Source organism: Lactuca saligna, chromosome 2 (genome assembly GCF_052625555.1).
Source record: "Lactuca saligna cultivar CGN05327 chromosome 2, ASM5262555v1, whole genome shotgun sequence".
Classification (NCBI taxonomy): Eukaryota; Viridiplantae; Streptophyta; class Magnoliopsida; order Asterales; family Asteraceae; genus Lactuca; species Lactuca saligna.
In genome coordinates, this window is record NC_136418.1 from 52,411,144 (window position 1) to 52,433,823 (window position 22,680).

The following is a 22,680-nucleotide window of genomic DNA, read 5'->3' on the forward strand; positions in this document are numbered from 1 at the left end:
GGTCCAAAATGGGTTTGGCTTGCAAAGATGGTCCAATAGTTTCTATTTGTTGTAGGTTTAGTCCAATGGCTTAACAGCCGTTACCAAGCTCCCGTTAATTTACCCATGCCCCTCTCACTTAAGGGTATTTTAGTCCATTTATCCCTGTAACCGTTCCCGCTAAAGCTCAATAAAAGCAGTTCGTCTCCTCCTCAATAAAGTAGACCGTCGTTCTTTACCAAGATCAATAAAAGCCCTAGACACAAAATCAGTTCTGTTAGTTAAGCTGCGATTTGTAGAGATTATCGGTGGATGAACATAACAATGTGGCACGTAAGGTTGTTAAACACACCCTTCAACCCCAAGGTTGTTTATGGTACGTAATTTGCCCTTTTTCATCTTTTGATTTCTTGATTTTTTTTAAGTAAGTCCAACTGAGGTGTTTTTTTTCTTGTTTTGAAGATGGACACCCAACATTGTTTACCATTAAGTTGTACCCTGGAGGTGAGTTCACCAAGTACCCTGATGTTCGTTACATTTATGGAACTGTAAACTATGTTGACATGGTAGACATAGATGAGTTTTCAGTTCATGAGCTCGATGCAATCATGAAGGGTTTTAGATATGGGGTTCCTCCTGTTATATACTACCATTTTCTTGTGCTTGGTGGAGACTTCCACTTTGGTCTTCGCCCTTTAGGAAATGATCAAGATGTTGCAAACTTTTCTCAATATGTCAGTGAGCACAAAGTGATGAAGGTATACACAGAGCATGGTGAAACAAGACTACTCACCTATTTCTTGAATCCTAAGCCTATTACCAAGGTTACCCTTGTACAGTTAGATGAACCACATGAGGATGTGCAACACATTGATGAAGCTCCTGATGACCAATCAAAGGAAACACCTGTGATGACTACACCTACTGATAATTTAGTTGATGTGGTGCCCACTCAAGCAAACCAACCTGAAATCCAAGTTAATGAAATAGTTCAAGTCGTATCCTTATCACCTGGATATAATAGGAGAAGGGGTATGAGCAAGGATGGAGTGATGGCATCTTGCAGTAAGAAAATATACTTTGATGATATTGGTGAGACTGAATAGATAGCTAAAGACTTTGTTGAGGCAGCTACTGATTTTGATATTGGACTCTACCAACAAATACTACAAAGCAATGTTGATGGAGTCAATGCCACTGACATGCATGATGTCAATGAACCTCAGATGGATGAAGAAATCCAACCTCAAATGGATGAAGAAAACCAAGCTCAGATGGATGAAGAAAACCAACCTCAAATGAATGAATTTTGGGATTTTGACTATCAAACTGATGCTTTTGTCCAAGATGGAAGTGAAAACCAACCTCAGTCTAACATGGATAGTAGTGGAAAAGAAAATGTAAGTGAGGTTGAAAGTAAAGAAAGAAGTGAAACAGAGCAGGAAGATGATAGTGATGATAGTGATTATCGGGTGGATGAAGATAATGTAATTGAAGATATTGAAGTTGATATGAGGGATTTTAACATGAGCATTGATATAGAAGTAGAGTTCTTAGATAAAAGGGCTAGGAATCCTAGACAACATGAGAGTGATGAAGAAGCAGATGAGTTAGATGTCATTGACAATGATGCTTTTGATTCCATGGATGAGGATTCTGACCAGGATAGGAAGAGAAGAGCAGTTTTGAAACAACTAAGTAAAGAAAAAAGTTGTTCTTTAGGTGAGGTTCATAAGTGTCATTTTAAAATAGGTCAAAAGTATAACAGTAAGCAGGAGTTGAAAGAGAAAATCAAAATGCATGCATTGGAAACAAAAAAGAATATTGCATTTAAAAAAAATGACAAATCCAGATTGAGGGCCATATGTAATGGAGTTGTGTCATTTACTAATGATGGAGTTGGTGGACCTACCCAAGCTGAAAAAAGTAAAGGGAAAATTAAAGGGAAAAGTAAAGGGAAAAGTAAAGAAAAGGACAAACAAGGTGGTACAAGTCAGGAAAAAGCAGATTCTTCTTGTTCTTGGATGTTACATGCCTCGAGGTCTACAGATGCAAGCAGCTGGTACATTAAAACATATGAAGACAAACACACCTGTATGAATACAAGGAAGGTGAGAGCTGCAACAGCGAAGTTTATGTCCAAACAAATCATGGATCAAGTAGAATCCAACCCTACTATCCTAGTTAAAGCTCTCCAAGAACAATTACAGAAAAAGTATGGAGTGGGCTTCTCAATCCATAAAGTTTTTAGAGCTAAAGCAGATGCAAAAAAGATTGTAGTGGGTGATTACAAAAAACAGTATGAAGTTCTGAGAGACTATATCCTTGAGTTGCAGTCAACCAATCCTGATACCACAGTCAAATTAGAACTTGGAGATGTTTCAGAATCTAATTTGGTGAATTGCACTTCAAGATGTTTCAAAAGAATTTATGTTTGTCTAGGGGGGATGAAGAAGGGATTCAAAGCTTGTTTAAGAGATTTCTTGGGGCTAGATGGGGCTCATATGAAAGGCCCTTATCCAGGCCAAATCTTAACTGCAGTTGGATTAGATTCCAACAATGGCATATACCCACTTGCATATGCCATCGTAGAGATTGAAAACTGCGAATCTTAGAAGTGGTTCCTTGAATGTCTTGGTGATGACTTGGATCTACATGCTATGTCTAATTTCACTTTTGTTAGTGACAGACAAAAGGTAATGGTTGTTTATTTATTATTTTTAATGTTTATTTTGTTAATCATGTGTAATTTGTTGCCAGGGTTTGCTACAAGCAGTTAGTCAACTGTTCCCATGTGCTGAGCATAGGTTCTATCTCAGACATATACATGAGAACATGAAGAAACAATGGAGAACTAAGGAATATAAAGATCACCTTTGGGATTGTGCCACAGCTACAACAGTGCCAGAGTTTAACCATTTCATGCACCAATTCAGTTTATATGACAAATCAGCATATGAATGGTTGAAATCAATACCACCACAACATTGGGCAAAAAGCCATTTCACAGGTAAGCTATTATGACCCTTTTACCCTTTTACCATTTTACCCTTCACATAACATTATGACACTTTTACCCTTTTCTATACAGGGAGAGCAACCACAGACATGCTGTTAAACAACCTTTGTGAGGTGTTTAATGGCAAGCTAGTTGATGGGAGAGACAAACCAATTATTAGCTGCTTGGAGTTTATTAGGGAATATATGATGAAGAGGATATGCAATGTCCTCAAGGTGCAACAAAAGTGTTTAGGCCCACTCACCCCAACAACAACAAAGATCATGGAGAAGAATGAAGCAGCTGCTACTCAGTACATTGCAGAATGGTGTGGTGATGAAAAATACCAAGTCAAAGGCCCATGGAATGATCAACATGTTGTTGATATGCATGAAAGGGTATGCAGCTGCAGGAAATGGGAATTAACAGGTATCCCTTGCAGACATGTGATTTCTGTGTTGTATAACAAAGCAGATCATGGTGAGTGTGTACAAGAGCTCCATACTTATGTCCACAAGGTGCACTGGCTACAAACTTGGAAAACTGCATATGGGTACAAGGTGGAACCAATTAAAGGTCGGGCACTGTGGCCTAGAAGTGAGTGTCCAATGCAGATCACACCTCCCCCACACCGTAATCAACCTGGGAGACCCAAGAGGAAGAGAAGGCAATCCATGGAGGAGAAAAGTCAAAGCAAGAGTCAAAGTCAGAGTCAAAGGTCAGATGTTGGTCCCAGTGAGATTCATGGTTATGGTCCACATGGTAGTGGGAAACTAACAAGAAAGTTTGTTAGTGTGACTTGTAGTAAGTGTGGAAACAAAGGGCACAACTCCAGGACATGCAAAGGTCAGGGAGGGACTTGATGGTCTATGTTGGTTTTATCTTTTGGTTTGACTGTATTGAACAACTTTGGTTTGATTCCTAGATGCAGGATGTCTTTTGTTGCAATAACTTTGTTTTCAATTAACTTATGACATGTATTTTGAAGATGGTAATAGGTATTATGTCTTTAGTATGCTTTTGTGTTAACTACATATGGATGCATTATATGTTATCTTTAGAAGGTTATGTATGAACAATAGAACAAATCCAAAATTGGTCAATAGATACCAAATTTTCATTAACCATTACTTTGCATTACAACAATGTTCCACATTAGCAAAAAAATACTTAAACCAGACACATATACCCCTATCCTATTACAAAAGATAACCACAATCAACCTGTGGACTTACAACAAGAACAACAACACAACAACAAAAAAAATCCAACTATAGACTACGTAATACTTCAACATAGTTGCTTGTTCTTTGATCTTCTCCATTGCTTTTCCATGCTTGCTTGCTTGTTCTTTTATATCATCCATTGCTTTTCGTAGTTTATTGATTGTCCTAAGCAGCCCTGGTATTATAACTTTGGAACGAGCACACATGGGTTCATCATACCACCCAATAAACCCACATGATGAATTCTTGAAAAAAAGAAGAAAGAAACATTAGATCATCAGGGAGTAGTCTTCAAAATAAAGTTTAACACACTTACCGGGTCAGGACATCCCTAAAATCGGCGCCCTGGGTTGTTATCTGTCCACGATGTCCGAACTATTGCCCACTTTCTGCAGACGCACATCACCATTGTCGATGGAGAAGATGAAATCACAGGGGGGTGATCGATGGAGAAGATGAAATCAGAGAGGGAGTGATAGTTAGGGCTTGTTGTTAGAGACGAGAATAGAGACGTTGTAGTCTCTTGATGGACTAAATAATAATAAAATAATAAAGGAGCTAGATGAATGGACTAAAATACCCTTAAGTGAGAGGGGCATGAGTAAATTAACGGGAGCTTGGTAACGGCTGTTAAGCCATTGGACTAAACTCGCAACAAATAGAAACTATTGGACCATCTTTGCAAGCCAAACCCATTTTGGACCAAACATGCTAGTTTGGACATACCACAGGGACCAAATTTGCAATTTTGTCTTAATGTATAGAACCTTAAAAAGTTTTTGATTTTTATCCCTGTTTATATATTTTGTGAGTAAATTGTTATGTTTATCTACTTTTTTTTTGTTTTTTGTTTTTTACTAACTATTTCATGATGTAATTGTTTTGTTAATTTGATTAGTTTTCTGAATTGGTCATTTTATACATGTAGTATGATTTATGAGTATTGTATGTAAATAAAAGCCTTGTAAGCAAATTGTTCAAACATATCGTCTAATTTAAAGTTATTTATAATATATATGTATAACTATGTTGCCCATGAATGTTCATGTTTGTGTTCCGCCCCTGATTGCATGTACATCTTTATTATCACAAAATAAAGCTTCAAGGATTTTTCCAAACTAAATGAGAGATGAGCTGTTGAGTTTGTACCATTCTTCGTCGATTTCACTTTGGGTGTTGATAAGCCGTTGAGAAAGGCAATGATGCCAAACCTGTGGCAATGAGTTTCAAATAATTCTCGCCATGCATCATAATTTAATTCGTTAAAAAAATCGAGGATCAATGGCACATAGTTTTTTATGTTTGTGATTTCATATGATTTTTGTAGAGGATTTGTATCACCGATAGTAGAAGAAGAAAGGACACAAAATGATAGAAGGAGAGGTGGTGGAAGGTTTGGCCTGCGAGATTAAGGTTACAACCAGCAGCTACACAGCTACAGATTGAGAAAGAAAGAGCAAAGAGTTGAAAAGATTAAGAAAAATCTGATACCATGATAAATTATGGTTTTTCTACAATTGAAGAATTGCATTCAAAATACAATATATATCGTACAACACGTATTGGGCTACCATAGCTAGATGGGCTAATTATACACATAATACAAATAATGGGCTATCTAAATTACATACCCTAATAGTCTAATAGTATGTTCAAAGTCGACTTATTTATAGTTAAATGAGTCAAGACTACCGTTTTATAAGTGTTGATATCTTTTCTCTTTTGCAAATATAATTTATTAAGATATTAAGTTATTTTACATAAATTCCATTCCAGTATAACAATGCATAATTGCATAAATGCTTTTTACGAAACGCGAGTGAATAATTTCTGCCAAACCACTTTGCTACGTACTTTGGTAAAAATAAAGCGTTATTACTCAAATAATCGCTTAATCTTTATTTTACTTAGAAGTAGAGAATACAAAATCCAAATTTATAATTAAGCTTATTATAATTGCTTGACTAGAAGGACAATCTTTGTTTTCTCTTTTCATTCCTGATTAGACTTTTAATATAAAAATGACGCACAACGTACAATGGTATGTGACGTTTACACTTTGGAATACAATTCTTATAAAAGTACCAATAGAATACACGATCAAAAGTTATCTATTTGTGCTATGACATATGATGCTGTCCTAAAGGAAGTGAGAATGAAACGAAATATAGTAGTGAAATTGGAATCATATTTTATTGAATACATCATTATTGAAAATATATGATTCCTTAAGATAACTTGTCTTTTCTTTGAATATGTAGTACTATTTTCTTATTCCTTTGAAATTACTTTTATATAATCTAATTAAACAATGGATTAATTTCAAAAGGTCCAAGCTAAGAACAAAAGTTGATGTATTGGAAGATGGGTTTGTTGATCAAATTAGTAATGAATCACCATAGAATCTCAATAAATCAGATTTGTACATATGTATCACTATCGAGTTCCGAAAGAAATATTTGGTAGCCCCAATTTAGTATTTATACATCCATGTATAGGGTGCAAAATGAATTTTACATCTTATTTTGTTGGTTGTTGGTTAGCTATAAATCCAAAAGGGGACCATAAAACCTAATAGACAAACCCAAAAGATAACAAGGATTCTAGCAAAAGGGAACATGGAAAAAGAGACCAAATTATAACCAAGGAGCTAAAGGAAATCTAACAAATAAACCAAAACCCAAATGCATGTGTGAGAGGAACAATTTAAAACAGTGGCGACAATCGAATCTAGAGATTGCCTCAGATGTTGCAAAAATGGAAAATAAATGTCACTCTATTTCAGCATAATAGAAATTATAAAATAATGACAAATAAACATTATTATTAAAATAATATAAAAACATAATTTGTCCTGAGGGTTACCGTCCATGACAAAAACACTAAGAAACATATTATTTTGTTCTTAAAAGTTGTTATCTTGTGGTTAAAAGTAGTTTGTGACAGATTAAATTCCACCAATGTTTTTATGCCAAAACTCAGTACCTAGACCTTGTTCGTTTTCTTGCAATTCGAACCCTCTTCGGTGAACACTAAGAAATATACTATTTTATAATTGTTGAAAATCAGAACAAATAGACATCCAAAGAAACCGACAAATAATATTGAAAATTATATATCGATTAATTGCGATAAATAAATCCAATTATTATTATTATTATTATTATTACCAAGTGTCGTCCAAAAATCAGATCAACACTTCTCGATTTGATCGGATTATAAGAAACGAATAGAAATAGACTATCCTGTTGTTGGATGGAATTAAAAACGAGACAACAATATAAAACCAACATTTTGACAGTTGATCATGAACGTGGAATAACTGTACGGATCAGACTTCTGTCCTTAAAGGTTTTTACTTCGTTTCTATCGGCTGTAAGCAACAGAGCAAAAGCCCAAGATTTAATGCAGATTTACCGAGTTTCTAACAACTATGGAAAACGATAAACGCAAAGTGAATACTGAAAAACTGAAATAAATCGGAGAGAGAGAGAGAGAGAGAGAGAGAGAGCTTCGAAATTTGTCATAGAATATGGCTCCCAGAGGGCTTTATTATCGGTATCAAAGCCCTAGAAGGCACTAAAGGGGCCCCTCATGGGCTGCCCCCTAGAAACCCTAGGGCGACGACTTGCTCTCTAAGCAAGCCGTTTTCTGAACCTTCCAGAAGATTTCATTAACTTATTCACGAAGTCAACCGTTTGATCAGATCGATCAAACCTACTTGACCCGAACTTCACCAAAATAAGAACCTCCTCAGCTCCCAGCAACCGATGTGTCGTGCGAAGTGCCAAGTGTGCCTAAATCGTTCCATTTCGTGCACTCGTGATGTCGGCTATTTCTAGGCTAGGCTAGGCATGCATGTGCGGGCTTGACCCATTCCTTTGATCCACTAAATCTTTTGATGGCCTATCAACGGAAAAGACATATAAATCTACACAAGATTTCTTCCCCCACCAATGTAGGATAAAGGAAAATAGCCAACTTGCTATTAGACCTACATAATTTCCAACAATCCCCTACCAAGTTAGAAAGTTTCCTTTCACTCAGACATATGATGTCACTCGGGTGTCACAAAGATTAAACCATAGTTTAATGAGAACAAACAAGAAGAGACCAATTCAATGGTATCCTTTTAGATTTAAACCATGAACCTTGTGACCTCTTCGGTTTACCCCCACACATCACATGCCGTCTTCGCGTTCTCCTTGAGCGCTAATATGGCCATGCGTTATAAATCCTTTTCATGACCCTTTAGAAGATAAACCACTAATCTTCACTTGGGGTAGCACCACCTCTAGATCATATAGGCAAAGTCTTACAACATCTTCATTGTTTAGATGTCTCCAATAGTTTGTTAAGATTTGTAGCTCAACCTTGTTCTCGGAAACGATGTACTATCATACCTCACATGGATCTATCATTAATGATAGTACGTTCTATCGTTAATGACTTTGTTCTGACCCTTTAAACTTGAGACTTAGGAGCACTAATACCAAGTTAGGTTTCCATCACTAAGCGATTCTATTGTGGTTTTAGATCCATGACTCTTGTGGTAGATGTAACCAAATCTCTCGTCAGAGGTTTGGTAAACGGATCTACCAAGTTCCTAATTTTTTTGACATAGACAACATTGATGGTATTACTTTCAATTAGTGATCTCACAAAATTGTGTCGCATACCAACATGTCTCAACTTCCCATTATAAAAAGAAAGGTGAAGTAGTGGGATTTTTGGAAGACTTTTGGTGAAATTATTTAAGCATCCCTCCAAGAAATTATATTCTTGGGATCATTTTTGGATTTCCCCGAAGATAAGAAATTCTTCCATTAGTTTATTTTTATGTTCTATGAACGAGACATAGGAAGGAATCTTGGATGTCCCATTCATGCCCCAATCATTTTTGACACATGGAAATGGTCTTCATGGGTTAAGATCATCCCAATAGAGGTTTTGATCGGACACAAACCAACTACATTAGGGTTATCAATTGATGATCATTTTTGTTATTGACCGGTTCACACGACCCGAGCATCCATTTGTCACATCGTGGCAACATGACTTTGATTGATTGGGATTGCATAAATCCTGAAGATCCGACGCCACCCCTGGCAGATAAAAAACTCAAGACTATTATCATCACAAAAGACCCAAGTGAGATACGGATCCAAACTCACTATCAACCCAAACTCATCAATAGTCCTCCATACTAGAGCTTAGTGAATGCTAAACTGCATAGATAACAGAGCAGTCACACGTGAAATGAAGAAGCTTTTTTTTAGCATGTAACATCCGTATTCCTAGGTATAAGATTTTGATTATTTTAATTTGTGAATTTCAGAGGGACTCGATGAGTTGGTGGCTCAACTCGTCGAGTAGGGATGCGGTTGATGACGTGGATAAATGACTGGACTCGACGAGTCGGAGAGCTGATTCGCAGAGTCGGTGCTGCTGAGGTAAACCCTAATATTCCTGGCCTGTGGCCTATATAAAGGACCTTATGGCCTCCCATTGTGGCCATATCTTCCAGAGAGCAACCCTAAAGAGTCCTTGAACGTGTAGGGTGAGAGAGAGAGAGAGAGAGAGAGAGAGCCACCTTGAGCGTATTAGTGTAATTTTGCAAGAGAAAAGGAGGTTACAAGCTATAAGGCCAAAGGAGACTGCTAGATCTGAAGATTTCATTAAGAGGGCTTCAGTTGAAGGTATAATATTTGACCCTCTCCTTCCCTAATTGTGTAGATCTATTATTTTGGGTATTAGGGCTTGTATTACTTCTTGAATGGGGTTTTGAATGCATCAAATCTCCTTTCTAAGCTTGTGTTGTAGATCTGGATTTTGTGAGGTATAGAGAGCCCGAAAGTAGGAAGTTATGGTTGTGTAACCATGGGGTTTTAGAGTTTGAAAGAATTAATGGAGTCTTGATGGCATATAGAGCAAAATATACCATGCATGTACCCTAAGATCGGATCTTTATGTAACTTTCAGATGCTAGGAGGCTAGATCTGAGGTTTAGAGTTGTAGATCTGACCTCAGTCGATCAAATGAGAGACTTGTTAAGACGAATCGCTGAGTCTATGAAACGACTTGACGAGTCGGATCGGGTTTAACCCAGTACCATTGACCTAGTGACAACTTGTCGAGTTGGGAGTCAACTCGACGAGCTGAGTGAATCCCAGTGAGAACAGTGAGGAGACATGATTGGACTCGGCGAGTCACGTGGGTGAACTCGGAGGTCAACCTTGTCTATTGACATCGTGTGTGGGTCAGTTAGGGACTCTTGGATATCTAGAGGGGTGAAAGGGTCTTTTACCTATCCCAAGGATTAGAGGGTGAATGAAGAGAGCTATAGATAAAATGGGCAAAATAGTGATCTTAATTGAGTTGCTCGTTTATTTTGTTAGGTGAAGGCTAGTGCGGATTACCACGTGTGTATCTATTTCCTACTAGTCACAAGGTAAGTCTTCTCACTATACTTACCTTGAGTGGTAACCTATGTGTGGCCGGAGGGTCTTATGTGCTATTATGTGTTTGAGACATCATGCTTATCTGTGTATTGAGATATTTTGTTTATTACTCTATGATATGTATGCTATGTTTATTTGAGTATTGAGTAGAGGGATTAGAGGATCCAATCTGAGTTATGGGACCGGAGGGTTCCACTGAGACATACTGACCAGAGGATCTTATTGATTTATAACCTCGAGTGGCTAATGAGCTGTGTGTGGTATTTTAGGGAACTCACCAAGCATTTATGCTTACCGTATTATGTGTTATGTGTTTTAGGTAGTTCTGAGGACCGCAGGAATGCTCCGACATGATTGTACACCTGCATCGAGAAGGAGTGATGATCCTGGATTTTGAATGATTGTTTTCGGAAAACTTTGTGAAAACTATTTTTGGGATTAATGAAATGACTTATGTTATGAATTTTAAAACGAAAATTGGTTGAAAATTTTACGTTGTTACACAACAGAAGGAATGTTAGCCGGAAATTGTAGAAATGAATTAGACAATAAATAAAAAATAAGGCAAGACGGTTAGAATTAAGATAAAAATATGAGAAAAGGGTTGAAAATTTTCTAAAAAGTGTTCATGCATGCCTAAGACTGTGTAGCATGCACGTTGAAGATGCCCCCCTCCCCCCCCTATGGTGCATTAAAGATGCACGACATGTTTCAAGAACACAAGGAATAGTTGATTTTGAAAGCCTAAATTTTGTCTAAATTTCAACTAAAAGCTATAGGGGATCAATAATTGAGGCTTTTAAAAGTAAAATAGACTACCAATTTCGTCCTAAACATAACATATAGATGGAATTAGAAAAACCTTATAATTTTCCCTAAAAATTGAAAACCCTAAATCGAGGTTAGATTAATGGATTAAACAAGAAGTTAAGCATTGAGGTTTAGTAATCGGTTATTAAACTAGATATATATCTAGTCAATTTAAAGTGTTACAAATAGAAGTGATAAAATCCTAAAAATTCTCAGAACACTATATTAGGAATCAATGAGTTGTTATGAGCTAGGAATAAGTTTAGTTTTACAGGAATAAGTACCTCGAAAATGGAAGAATTGAAGGCTCAAAGCCCGAATACGAAAAACATGCGGCGTGCTCGTCGCGTGTGGGGACCAGTAGGGAAAGGGAAGCATGTGACTAATAAAGCCAAAAATGTCATTCAATACTAAAGTAACGAAGGTGTGCGCGACACATACACCATGCACGACATGCAACACCCCAATTTCAAAAATTGTCACTTTTTACCCTAAAATTATTTCACCTATCACTTTTTCACCCTAAGAACTAAAAAGTCATTTAAGCTTATAAACCTTGCCTATCCAAAGTTTCGAAACATGAAAGGAATAATGTATCATTATTCATAAGAATTCCCTTAAATGACCAAGAATCTCATTTAGAGACAACCAAGCCATCTAAGAAAAGCATAAACCAATAAGAAGACCAATTGCTTAGAAGTTAACTAGTTAAAAATGATAAGGTATGGTGGAAATCACAAGAAATAAGAATAGTATATTGCCAAAGGATTAAAACGCATAAAGATTTAAAAATTTTAATTATACTCGTCAAATATATGAGCAAGAAAAACATGTAACATCATTATAGGATGACCAACTACCATCAAGTCATTAGTAGATCCAACTACCATCAAGTCAATGACTGAACGAAAAGTCTTAGACACTTTAGGAAATTTCAAAGCCAATAGGAAAGAAGGAAATATTGACAAAGAGGATAAAGAAGGTAGGCAGATAATAAGTACCTACAAGGAATTTATCAACAGAAAACCAAGACCCTTCTATTAAGATGAGGGAGTAAATGGCTTAATCCATTGGATCAAAATGATGGAAAGAAAAATATGCCAATGACTGCTGCATGGAATTTACCACCTGCACATTTATAGGTAAGGCTCTTACCCGGTGGAATACTCAAGTCAAAACCTTATGTGTAAACGTAGCTTATGAAGTTTCATGGGAAGAACTGAAAAAGTTAATGATAAGAGAATTTTGTTCTAAGGGAAGACATGACATGAGTGGAACATGAATTTCATCACCTAACTACAAGAAACATATGCTTATCAACCTATAGCATACACTTTAAGGACCTAGCCATTGTATGTCCAAAATTAATTGGCTTGGAAGGCAAGCAGATTGAACCATACATCAAGGGGCTAGCTCCACAAATTCAAAGAATGATCTACACAACCCAAACCAATACCTACAAAGATGTTATAAAGTTAGCCTTTAGTCTAACTAAATTGGTAACTAGGTAGAAACTATTCAAATCAAGAAAGAATAAGAAGGAGTCAAGGATTTTAAAAGGAAAGAGGAAGAAGTTCCCAATGGAGAATCCAGTCGATCCTTATGGAAGAAAAGAGGCATCAAGAAGTCTCGAGGAAGATCACCGACTCCACCAAGGGAATACTTGGTGAGGCTCCCCAAGTGTGAAAATTATAGTTATCACCATCCGGGAAAATGTAGAGATCTAGTTTGTGGCAACTATGATAAAAAAGGGCACACCTCAATTTATTGCAAAAACTAACACAACGATTGGATAGATGCTTAAAGCAAAGTATCTAGGGGAAATGTACTAATGTAATCAGGAAAATTTAGGATTACCCTATAAAAACATATATGTAATGCTTAAGATATCAAGTGAAAGGACTACCAATCCTTGAAATGTTTACCATTAAAAGGAATGTAACATATGCACATCTATTTTTAGTACAATTGCATGTAAGATATTCTTAAGGATGGTAAAATCGATGTTTACACATGGAGATTAGGACATGGAAATTCCTCTGGAAATCTATAACAAAACAAAGAGGTAATAAAACCTAACCCTAGGTTCCTTATTGGAGTAAAATAAGAACAAATAAACACCAAACTGATGAAGTTAAAAGTAGAAACAATAAACCCCCTGAAGACATACAACCTAGAAAGGATGAGTGACCTCAATAGTAAAAAGGAATCAAACATGGATAAAGAAAACGATCTCCCCTAACAAGAAAAACACTACGGTTTGAATTTCTAGACGAAATTATTTAAACGGGGGCAGAATTGACAATTGCGAAAATTGTCACCGGTAACCAATTGTAAAAGACTCAAAATATGATAATTGTCCAAATACAAGGCTTAGAACCCTAGTATATGAGAGAAAAGAGTATAAAATATACATAACACATATAATTTAGTATGCAAAAGATGTGTTAACTAGTATAAAGGGTAACATATTAGTGAAATACACTGGATGTGATACTAAGGATATAAACTTCGTAAAAATCTGAGTTCGATTTGAGGAATATGGTTTTTGTATAAACTAAAATCAACCGCGTAAATAAATTTTGCAATGTCAAAACAGTACTAAGATATTGGTTGAGTTTTGACTAAAGTCATTTAAAGGAAAGTCATAGTACTCCTCGAGATAAGAAATTTGAGGCAAAGAAGGTAAAAAACGAAGTACGAACGAAAAAGATATGATTTTTGAAAATTCATAAAACTAAAAAGGAAAGTTAGAATAAGCCAATAAAACCTTAAAGAAAGTTGTAGTGCTCACATATAGTTATATGAATATATAAGGAACGTCAAAAACAAGAGTCATATAAGAGAGATATGAACTTTAGACAATCTTAATCATGTGTGCTTGATGCACGCCATGCACGACCAAAATCAACCATATAAATAATGGCTTCACCTCTTCAATTTCCACAGTGTTATGGGTTAGATTCATGCCCCATTTAGTGTACTGGGTCGCCAATTCACGTTAGTAGTGAATAGGGTCTTTACTTGGGAGTTTTGCTGATGTAATAGACCCTATTTAGCAAGGGACATTAAGAGTCATTATATAGAAGTAAATAAGTTAATAGCTACTATGATGAAAGAATGTACAGATTTTTATATGCAATAATATGTTAATAATTAGCAATGTGTGTTGCATGGATCAATATGTTTACATGACTCAACATGTTGTATGTGTATGTGTTGTTTCTATGCTTATGTGCTTGAGATTGACTCATTGTGCTGACACTGAGACTGGATTCTTGCTTGTTGTTCTAGCTTTTGCATTGGTACATGTAACTCGACATTGATGGCCTGGTGAGGTCAAGATGTTTTTCGTAGTTATAGTCTTTTAGGTTTCTAGTGATTTGTCACACCCCGAAAACCGAAGGCGGAAACATTTCCAGGGTTGACTCCACGTTCAGTATCAAATCCAATGCACAAAGTAAGTAAAGTAAAACAACCATTACATTACATAAGAAAAGTTTTACAGTTGTTTCAAAAGTAAAGTTGTACAGTTGTGATACATAGTATATATATAGGAACAAAATGAAACGGGTCTTCTGAGTACTCCGTCTTCTGACAAAAAGGATCTTCGGGTACCTGTTCTAACGCTGACCTGAGAACACAAGCGGTTTGAAAATCAGCATAATGCTGGTGAGTTCATAAGCGGTTTTGTTTGTGAAAATGTTCAGGTTTCCTTTCTGTTTCTGAAATGTTATGCACACCAATAAAATCCCATATTTTCTTAAAAAGGTTGGTTATCGTTTGTCAACATGTAAAGTAAAGTTGTACACTGAAAAACATGTTTTCTCTTGCAAAGATGTATAGTCAGGTTATCTGGATTGACATACTGTTATAGTTATGTACCAATGTATTCCCAGGAAAGTCCCATACTTTCCTGATTGTTTTACCAATTGTGAAAGATGTAAAGTAAGGTTATCTGGTTTGTTACCCTTTCTGGTTATGTAAATGTTTCCCCATGAAAGTCCCATACTTTCCTGAATGTTGGTTACCGTATGTAAAAGATGTATTCATGTTAGACCTAGTTATGTACTAGGTTTCCCAGGAAAGTCCCATACTTTCCTGAATGTTGTTTTTCGATGTGAAAGATGTATACCGAAACCTGGTTATCTTGTGAATTGTATAAAGTTGTTCATTATTACCATAAGTAAATCTCTGTTATCCTAATTGCGAGTTCCATAACCATACGATGGACTAAACCTGTGGCAATAAGTAGTCCACATACTTATAACTTTCGTCACCCTTGAACCATTTCGGTTCGGCTGTAGCTAGCAGCCAGGTGTGGGGTAGTCAGCCCCGTATAGATCAATACACTCAAGTCACGCTCTCTAAATCCCAGAGATTCTGGTTACGGGTGTAGTCCTCCACTCGCGTATCTCTGTGGAGTGTTCGCCGAGGACGTGTCTCCAATCATACAGGATTAACAAATTTACTAGTAATAATATGACAGTCTTCCACTCGCGTATTTATGTGGATTGTTACTGAGGACAAAACAATGTACAGGTATTATGTTCAAATGTTCTAATGTCATGCTTTTAACTGATAAAATGTGGAAAGCCATTTGTGAAATATATGTAAAACATAACAGTTTAAAACTCATTTCACAAATATATGTTTACGTGATCTGCATGTTCAAACGGTTATCAGTTGTAGCAATCAGTGTTAAAAACATATAAAATGTGAAACGCACACATGAAAACATGTTTTTGAGTACAAGTAATCCCTTGTACTTTGCTTGTGTTCCCCCCTGAAAACAGTGAAACCAGTGAAAAATGGTAGGGGTATGAACTCACCAGACTCGGAATTGCAACGGTTTTGGACACTAGACGTTGGTTCGGGGCTTGATTACTCGCGATGTCCCTATGTAAAATGTAATAATGTCCATATATATCTAATTAGATTTCCAGTCACTAATTATATGGAACATTACACTCCAACGAGGTTATACACCTCAAAATGAGCGTTTGGAGTGACCTGGGTGACATCTTCGGACGTGAATGGCATTAGGGACTTGGGATTTGAGTTTACTCCCCAAGAGTAAACATTTAAGGGAGTTTACAGCTACAAAACACACACATACATGAGTTTACGGCCGTAAACTCATGTTGGTGTGATTTTGAGTGTTTAATGGCTTGTTTGGACATGGGGATTGTTGGAATGGATTTCTAAAATGCCTTGGAATGGATTAAATGAATTTATACCATTTAAAAGGGAGTTCACGGCTTTAAACTTGGAGTTTTTGGCTGTAAACTCACCCATGGTCAAGAATAATTCATTTGAGGTACAAAGAACAATCACATGTGATTCTAGTTAATTTTCCAAGCCTTGTTATGAATTTAGGGCACCATTTAACATATTTTTAGGAGTTTACGGCCCAGGAGTGTTCTATGGCCGTAAACTCTCATATGTAGGGTATTTGATGTGTTTAAGGTCCCCAAACTATTTTTAGATGGTTCTAGGATTTACCACAAGGCTATTGGTTAAGTTTCAAGGCATTCTAACATGTAAAAATGAGTTTATCCCCCATGTTTGAGGAGTTTACGGCCCAAGCACATGCCTTGGCCGTAAACTCTTGTTTTTCCCTCAAAATGCATGTTTAGGGTGTTCCCAGTCCAGGTTTGTAAGCCTCAAAGTCGTATCTAAGTCCCAACAATGATTTGGAAGGGTTAAATGGCTCAAAAACCCCATTATTGTGTGTTTACGGCCCAAGCTTACTCCTTGGCCGTAAAAACATGTTCCAGGTCCTAAATCTCATTTTAAACTCGGATTTGAAGGCCTAAGAGGTTGAATAACAAGTTAGGAATGCTACCTCTATGATTTGGAGCCTTAAATCTTTGATTTTGGACCTTAATTTAGAGTGAGGAGAGAGGTTAGAGAGAGAGTAGTGAGATGAAGCCAAAAGCTTCAAATGAAGGCTTAGAACACATTATATAGTGTCTAAGTTTTGGACACGGTGGAATTCTACCCGATACCGGCGTTAGGCGAGGCTTTTGGTTGTACCTGATTAAGTTGCTGTAACCCGATATGGTTGATTCTAGAAATATTCCGATCACTAATATGGGGTGTTAAAATGATTTATAATTGTATTAAGACACCCATTAAGTCAATTTAGATACGTACAAGTTAATGAATTAATTAAACAAGAAAATCGGAATCGAATTTGGAAACGACGATTGGATGCTTGAATTGAACTACGAAAAGAGTTACAAGAAGTGGTACGGAATTTCGGGTTGTTACATGATTATACCAGTTTGAGACTTGTCATGATATTTCATTTACTTTTAGTTTTGATATTTGTTTTGGGTTGAATTTTACATCTTTGAATTATGATGGGTTTTTGTGAAAGATTTTCAGGTAACACTGGTGGTGTTTTCTTATTAAGACTTCAACTAAAAATTTATGATATAAATAGGTTTTTAAATAAAAAAAATTGGGTAAAAAACCATGGTGCATGAAGTCGGAAAATATTTCTAGTGTATCTTTGAATGTAAGGACTCAACTTAGTTTTCTTCAGTGAAATCATTCATCCGATCATATTTGATTGCATTTTTTGAAGTAGTAATGTATTATGATTCTATAGTATATTGTGTAATTTTATTTTTCTTGGAGCTCATTCCAACAAAACTCATTATGCACTTATAAAGTCATTATATAATTATAATTTATAATTATATCAACATGTTTTAAATTTAGCATCTTGTGTATCATTTTTCATAAAGATCTTCTTCTAAACTAATTAACTCATATATATATATATATATATATATATATATATATATCCTCTTGGTTCTTCTTATTACTCTTAGAATGTCCGTATAATCATCTAATGACTTTCCCATGTATATTATTGGTATCTTAAGATATGTTCATAACATAAATATGTACCTAGTCTTATGCATAATGTGGCATAAATGATGAATTCATTTTTCAAATCAAATAGAATATAAATCATTTTATCTAGCTCAAACCTATGTGCGCGGTCTTTTTAAGGAAAATTCAAAATGATGTGATGTGGCAATCCCAAAAGTGCACCATAGGAATTTTATATATTGATATTTAAAGATATTGTTATAGTGTGCATAAGAATTTAAAACTTTAACATTCATCTTTATCTGTCACTAGAGATTTGAAATTCCTAGAATGTAACTTCTCAGGATCAAGTATGTATTATTCATCCAAGATTAGGAATATCACTATGCTCTTGCTAGTTTTTAGTGAACATAGGTGTTATCCTCATCTTGATATGAAAACATACGTTTTGTTTTCATACTAAAATGATGATTCTAACTTTGAGATGTTTTCTTTATATCCATAAATGGATCTTAAGTCTTACACACTTTTTTGGAAAACTTAGATTAACAAAACCTCCAAGCTAAGCTATATAGACATCTCCACGTAGTTGTCTATTAAGAAAATTGGTTTTCTTTAATCTATTTACATATCTCATAATCACAATATGTAGTTATGGGAAATAATATCTTTGTAGATCTAATCATAACTACTTGAGCTACTTTTAGTTCCATGTATCTCTCACTTCCTTTATCATTAGAAGCTTGCATTCTGAAAACTTAGCTTTTAGATGAATAAGAGAGCTTATTCTTTGTGGGTTTGTGTATAATAATACAAACAAACGTTTAGAATATTTTACAAATATGTATTTGGTATTTTTTAGGCCTGGAAGCTTTAGTCTTACATAGGCTACAAATCATCAAAACATTAACTAAGATGAGGATGGATATTTTCCATACTAAATCTTATAAAATAACTTATCTACTTCTTAGTTGGTGTTTGTATTCGAAGTAAAAGTGATAATGATTAAGGCATAATCCGAAAAGGAAAAAGGAAGATGATTCTACCAGATTAAGATGTAAACCATGTCTAGTTACTTCATCCTTTATTATCTCTAAGGATTTAAATGGTATTATTGAGTTGATGATGTGTCTTTTACTAAATCTAGACATTCATTAGAAGGGAAGTCATACATCATAATGTATAGTTTTTAATAATTATTTTCTCCACCGTTTAGTGAAAATATAATTAGTGATTTTTTATACATAAATAAGATTCACATATATATAATAAACTATATTATTTTCCTTAAAAATCCATTTCTTGAAGTTGGAATATGTGTATTTTATTTATATAATAAAGATAATGTAATATATAAGTTTGTATGAACTCATGTTTGATTCAAAGTGTTTGGTTTCTGAACTTTATTATTTTGAAATTTTTTTATATTTACTTTGTAATTCTTATTAAAAGATCTAGTTCTCAAAAACATAATTTAATTATTTCAAAATACGAAGGTAGCCATTATGAAAAACGATAAGTAAATAATCATTTATCTAAGCAATTAAGTGAGGCATATATTTTGACAAGCTCAATTCAAAACATACATTTACAAAAAAAAAAAAAACAATACAAGTATTTTAGATTCTAAGCATAAATAATAAACTCCAAGAGTGAAACTTTTAATTTGTTTGAGCTTAACTTCTTTACTCTTCTTGAATATTTGTAAGAATTTAAAAATATTAGATTAACATAAAGAGTGAAGCTTCTAATTTGTTTGTGCTCAACTACCTAATATACAAAAGATCACTAAGATCATAATGTTCAACTGATGCTAATAAGGTCTTGTGTTGGCATCGGCGCTGGTGGTCAGCGTATAGTGTTTGACTCATCAGATCATAAGTTGTGACCTTACAATCTCCCCCTATCTGATGATGTCAAAACTAATCTTCAACAAATTCTTCAACATTTCCTCCCCCTGAAAAAGTGTATTGACTCTTCCTCACTTGTGGTTATCAGCAGTAAGAGCAACCGAAACAATCATAATATCATATGTTGCAGCGGAATGGTAAAACGTTGATATGAGCCCCCCACCCTCTAGATTTAAAACATTTGCTCCCCCAGAGAATGGAAAATTTTATTTTTTGAAATTTATAACATAGTATGTTCTTCTCTTTGCGGTATTTTCTTGATCATCATATGTCAAAATTATCTCTCTAAGAAAAGGAAATGAAGAGTATTGGTATCTTCCCCTGAAAGTATAAACATATTGTTATGTCGTTGTGGAGAAAGTATCTCTCCACCTTTTTAACATCAACAACATATATGGTACTGGTGGAAGCGATCAACATATCCGAATTACTCAATTAATGTATCAAAGATGCAGCTGCTTATCAAATGAGATTGTGATATCTACTTATAGTATGGGTTTGAACTATCTTTCACTGACATAGTTTTGTGAGGTCTGATTAGCATATGGTTTTTAACAATGAATCATTAACTTCTTTTATTAGAAGAATAAGGGACAGGAATGGAATGATTCATGTAAAATATTCCAATATGAAATGCACTCATCGGCAAAAAGTGTTGAAGTTTTATCAGTGCATGGCTAGTACAGTGAATCATTAACGTCTTTAAGAGAAGAACTTTTGGAAAAGAATGGGTAGGTGCGTGTAATACATCACGGATAATGATATACTCATCGACTCCAATTTTTCGAATTCTAGTTAGTGTCTGGCTTTATACGTTGAATCATACAATTCAAAAGAAGAATATATGGTGAAAAGGGATTGGTGCGTGTGATAAGTTGTGGTGTTTTAACTTAACCATTAGCACAAATTTTTGTGTACAAGCTGTAAGATTTATGTTCATCAACTAAGTTTACGTAACGCTTATTACTCAATCTATGTAATATGTAATGTTTGCTTGTTTGTTAATATTACTATGGTACTTGTAAATTATGTTTTTTCTATCTTTGTAATATGTAACAAATATTAGGGAAATTATAATATTTTACATTGTACATTGCAAATCAGTTACAAAAATAATTAATTGAAATTACACTGGCAATAAAACAACCATTAAAGGGTATGGTATTTCCCATTTAGATGGAGGGGGAAGAGGGTGCACGGTTTGTATATGGTATCTAAAACACATCAATCTGGTAATATATCTGAACCATATCAAGTAATTCATGGATGTTCGAATGATGTGATGCCGCAATAGCATGACTGCACACTATACTTAGACTGCGCCATTTCCCACGTGAACATGTATGGCGGTTCAGATCTACAACAAAAAAAAATTGCATATAAAACTCGCTAAATGTCGGATGAGAACGGAGATGGGATATTTGGTGCGATCTTTGTTGCTTGCCACCGAACAAACTTTTGCAGCCTTTTATAAAGCACAATTTCAGCATATGAAGTGAGTACGATAGTCAACCTCCCTGAAAAGTAAATAGACAAAACTGCAAAAATGGTCCCTATAGTATGAATTTTTCTGAGGTTTAGTCCAAACCTCAAGTTTTTTGTTTTCGTGGTCCTTTTGAGCTAGTTTCGTTGTGTTTTTGGTCCCTCAGAAAACTGAGATAACTATTGTACCCTTAGTATGTGTGTGTCTATATATATATATATATATATATATATATATATATATATATATATATATATATATATATATATATCTTTTTCTTAAATATTTTATAATTATTAAATATACAAAGGGCCCACCTCTCTTTTCTCTCTCTTTTCTCTCTCTCTCTCTCTCTCTCTCTCTCTCTCTCTCCTCTCTCTTTCTCTCTCTCTATCTCTCTCTCTCTCTCTCTCTCTCTCAATTTCTATCTATAAGAACCCCACCTAATACCCAGATGCTCAAACTCATCAATCTCGTTTCAAACCTGACCCACATGGATCAAAACTCATATGATTTGTTACTTGCTTCAAACCTCCATCTACAAATTGGTTCTTGAAATTGAATTTTTTGCGGGATCCACAAGTCAAATTCCATGGATATTTTGTTCACGCTTTCATTCAAAATGGATTATCTAATCATGATTTTTTCTTTTGTCAATCTCTTAAATCTCAGTTCTTAAAATCATCTTGTGACACGACCGATTTGAGATATTAATCAAGTCTTCTTGGTTGATTCAGTGATTGATTAATCGATTCACTGTAACATCCCATAATTTTGGTCAAAAACTGTGAACGGTCAAATTCACAGTACGTCTCTTTGTAGTTTGAATCATTGAGTTTTTGTTCATCTAATAGAAAATAAATGAGTTATTTCAACTATTAAAAGATACCAGATGGTATTTTACTTCCAAATGTGTAAATTGATAAACCAATCAAACTGCTCAAACTGCAACCATAGGAATGTG

The 22,680-nt window shown here is 35.1% G+C and overlaps 1 protein-coding gene across 1 annotated transcript; it reads left to right on the forward strand.

The window, feature by feature from the left end:
* The first annotated feature begins 2,639 nt into the window (after window positions 1-2,639).
* On the forward strand, window positions 2,640-3,840 carry LOC145029726 (protein FAR1-RELATED SEQUENCE 12-like). The gene is made up of 3 exons (XM_078978203.1): window positions 2,640-2,675; window positions 2,740-2,989; window positions 3,071-3,840. Exons 1-3 carry the CDS (start codon window positions 2,640-2,642, stop codon window positions 3,838-3,840), a joined length of 1,056 nt encoding a protein of 351 aa, XP_078834329.1.
* The last annotated feature ends 18,840 nt before the right edge of the window (window positions 3,841-22,680 follow it).

Bases quoted from the DNA above. Each gene is read 5' to 3' on its own strand.
- LOC145029726 (XM_078978203.1), top strand. From the start codon at position 2,640: ATGTCTAATTTCACTTTTGTTAGTGACAGACAAAAG. The intron at 2,676-2,739 runs GTAATGGTTGTT...ATTTGTTGCCAG, and splicing joins TTGTTAGTGACAGACAAAAG to GGTTTGCTACAAGCAGTTAG. The intron at 2,990-3,070 runs GTAAGCTATTAT...TTTTCTATACAG, and splicing joins GGCAAAAAGCCATTTCACAG to GGAGAGCAACCACAGACATG.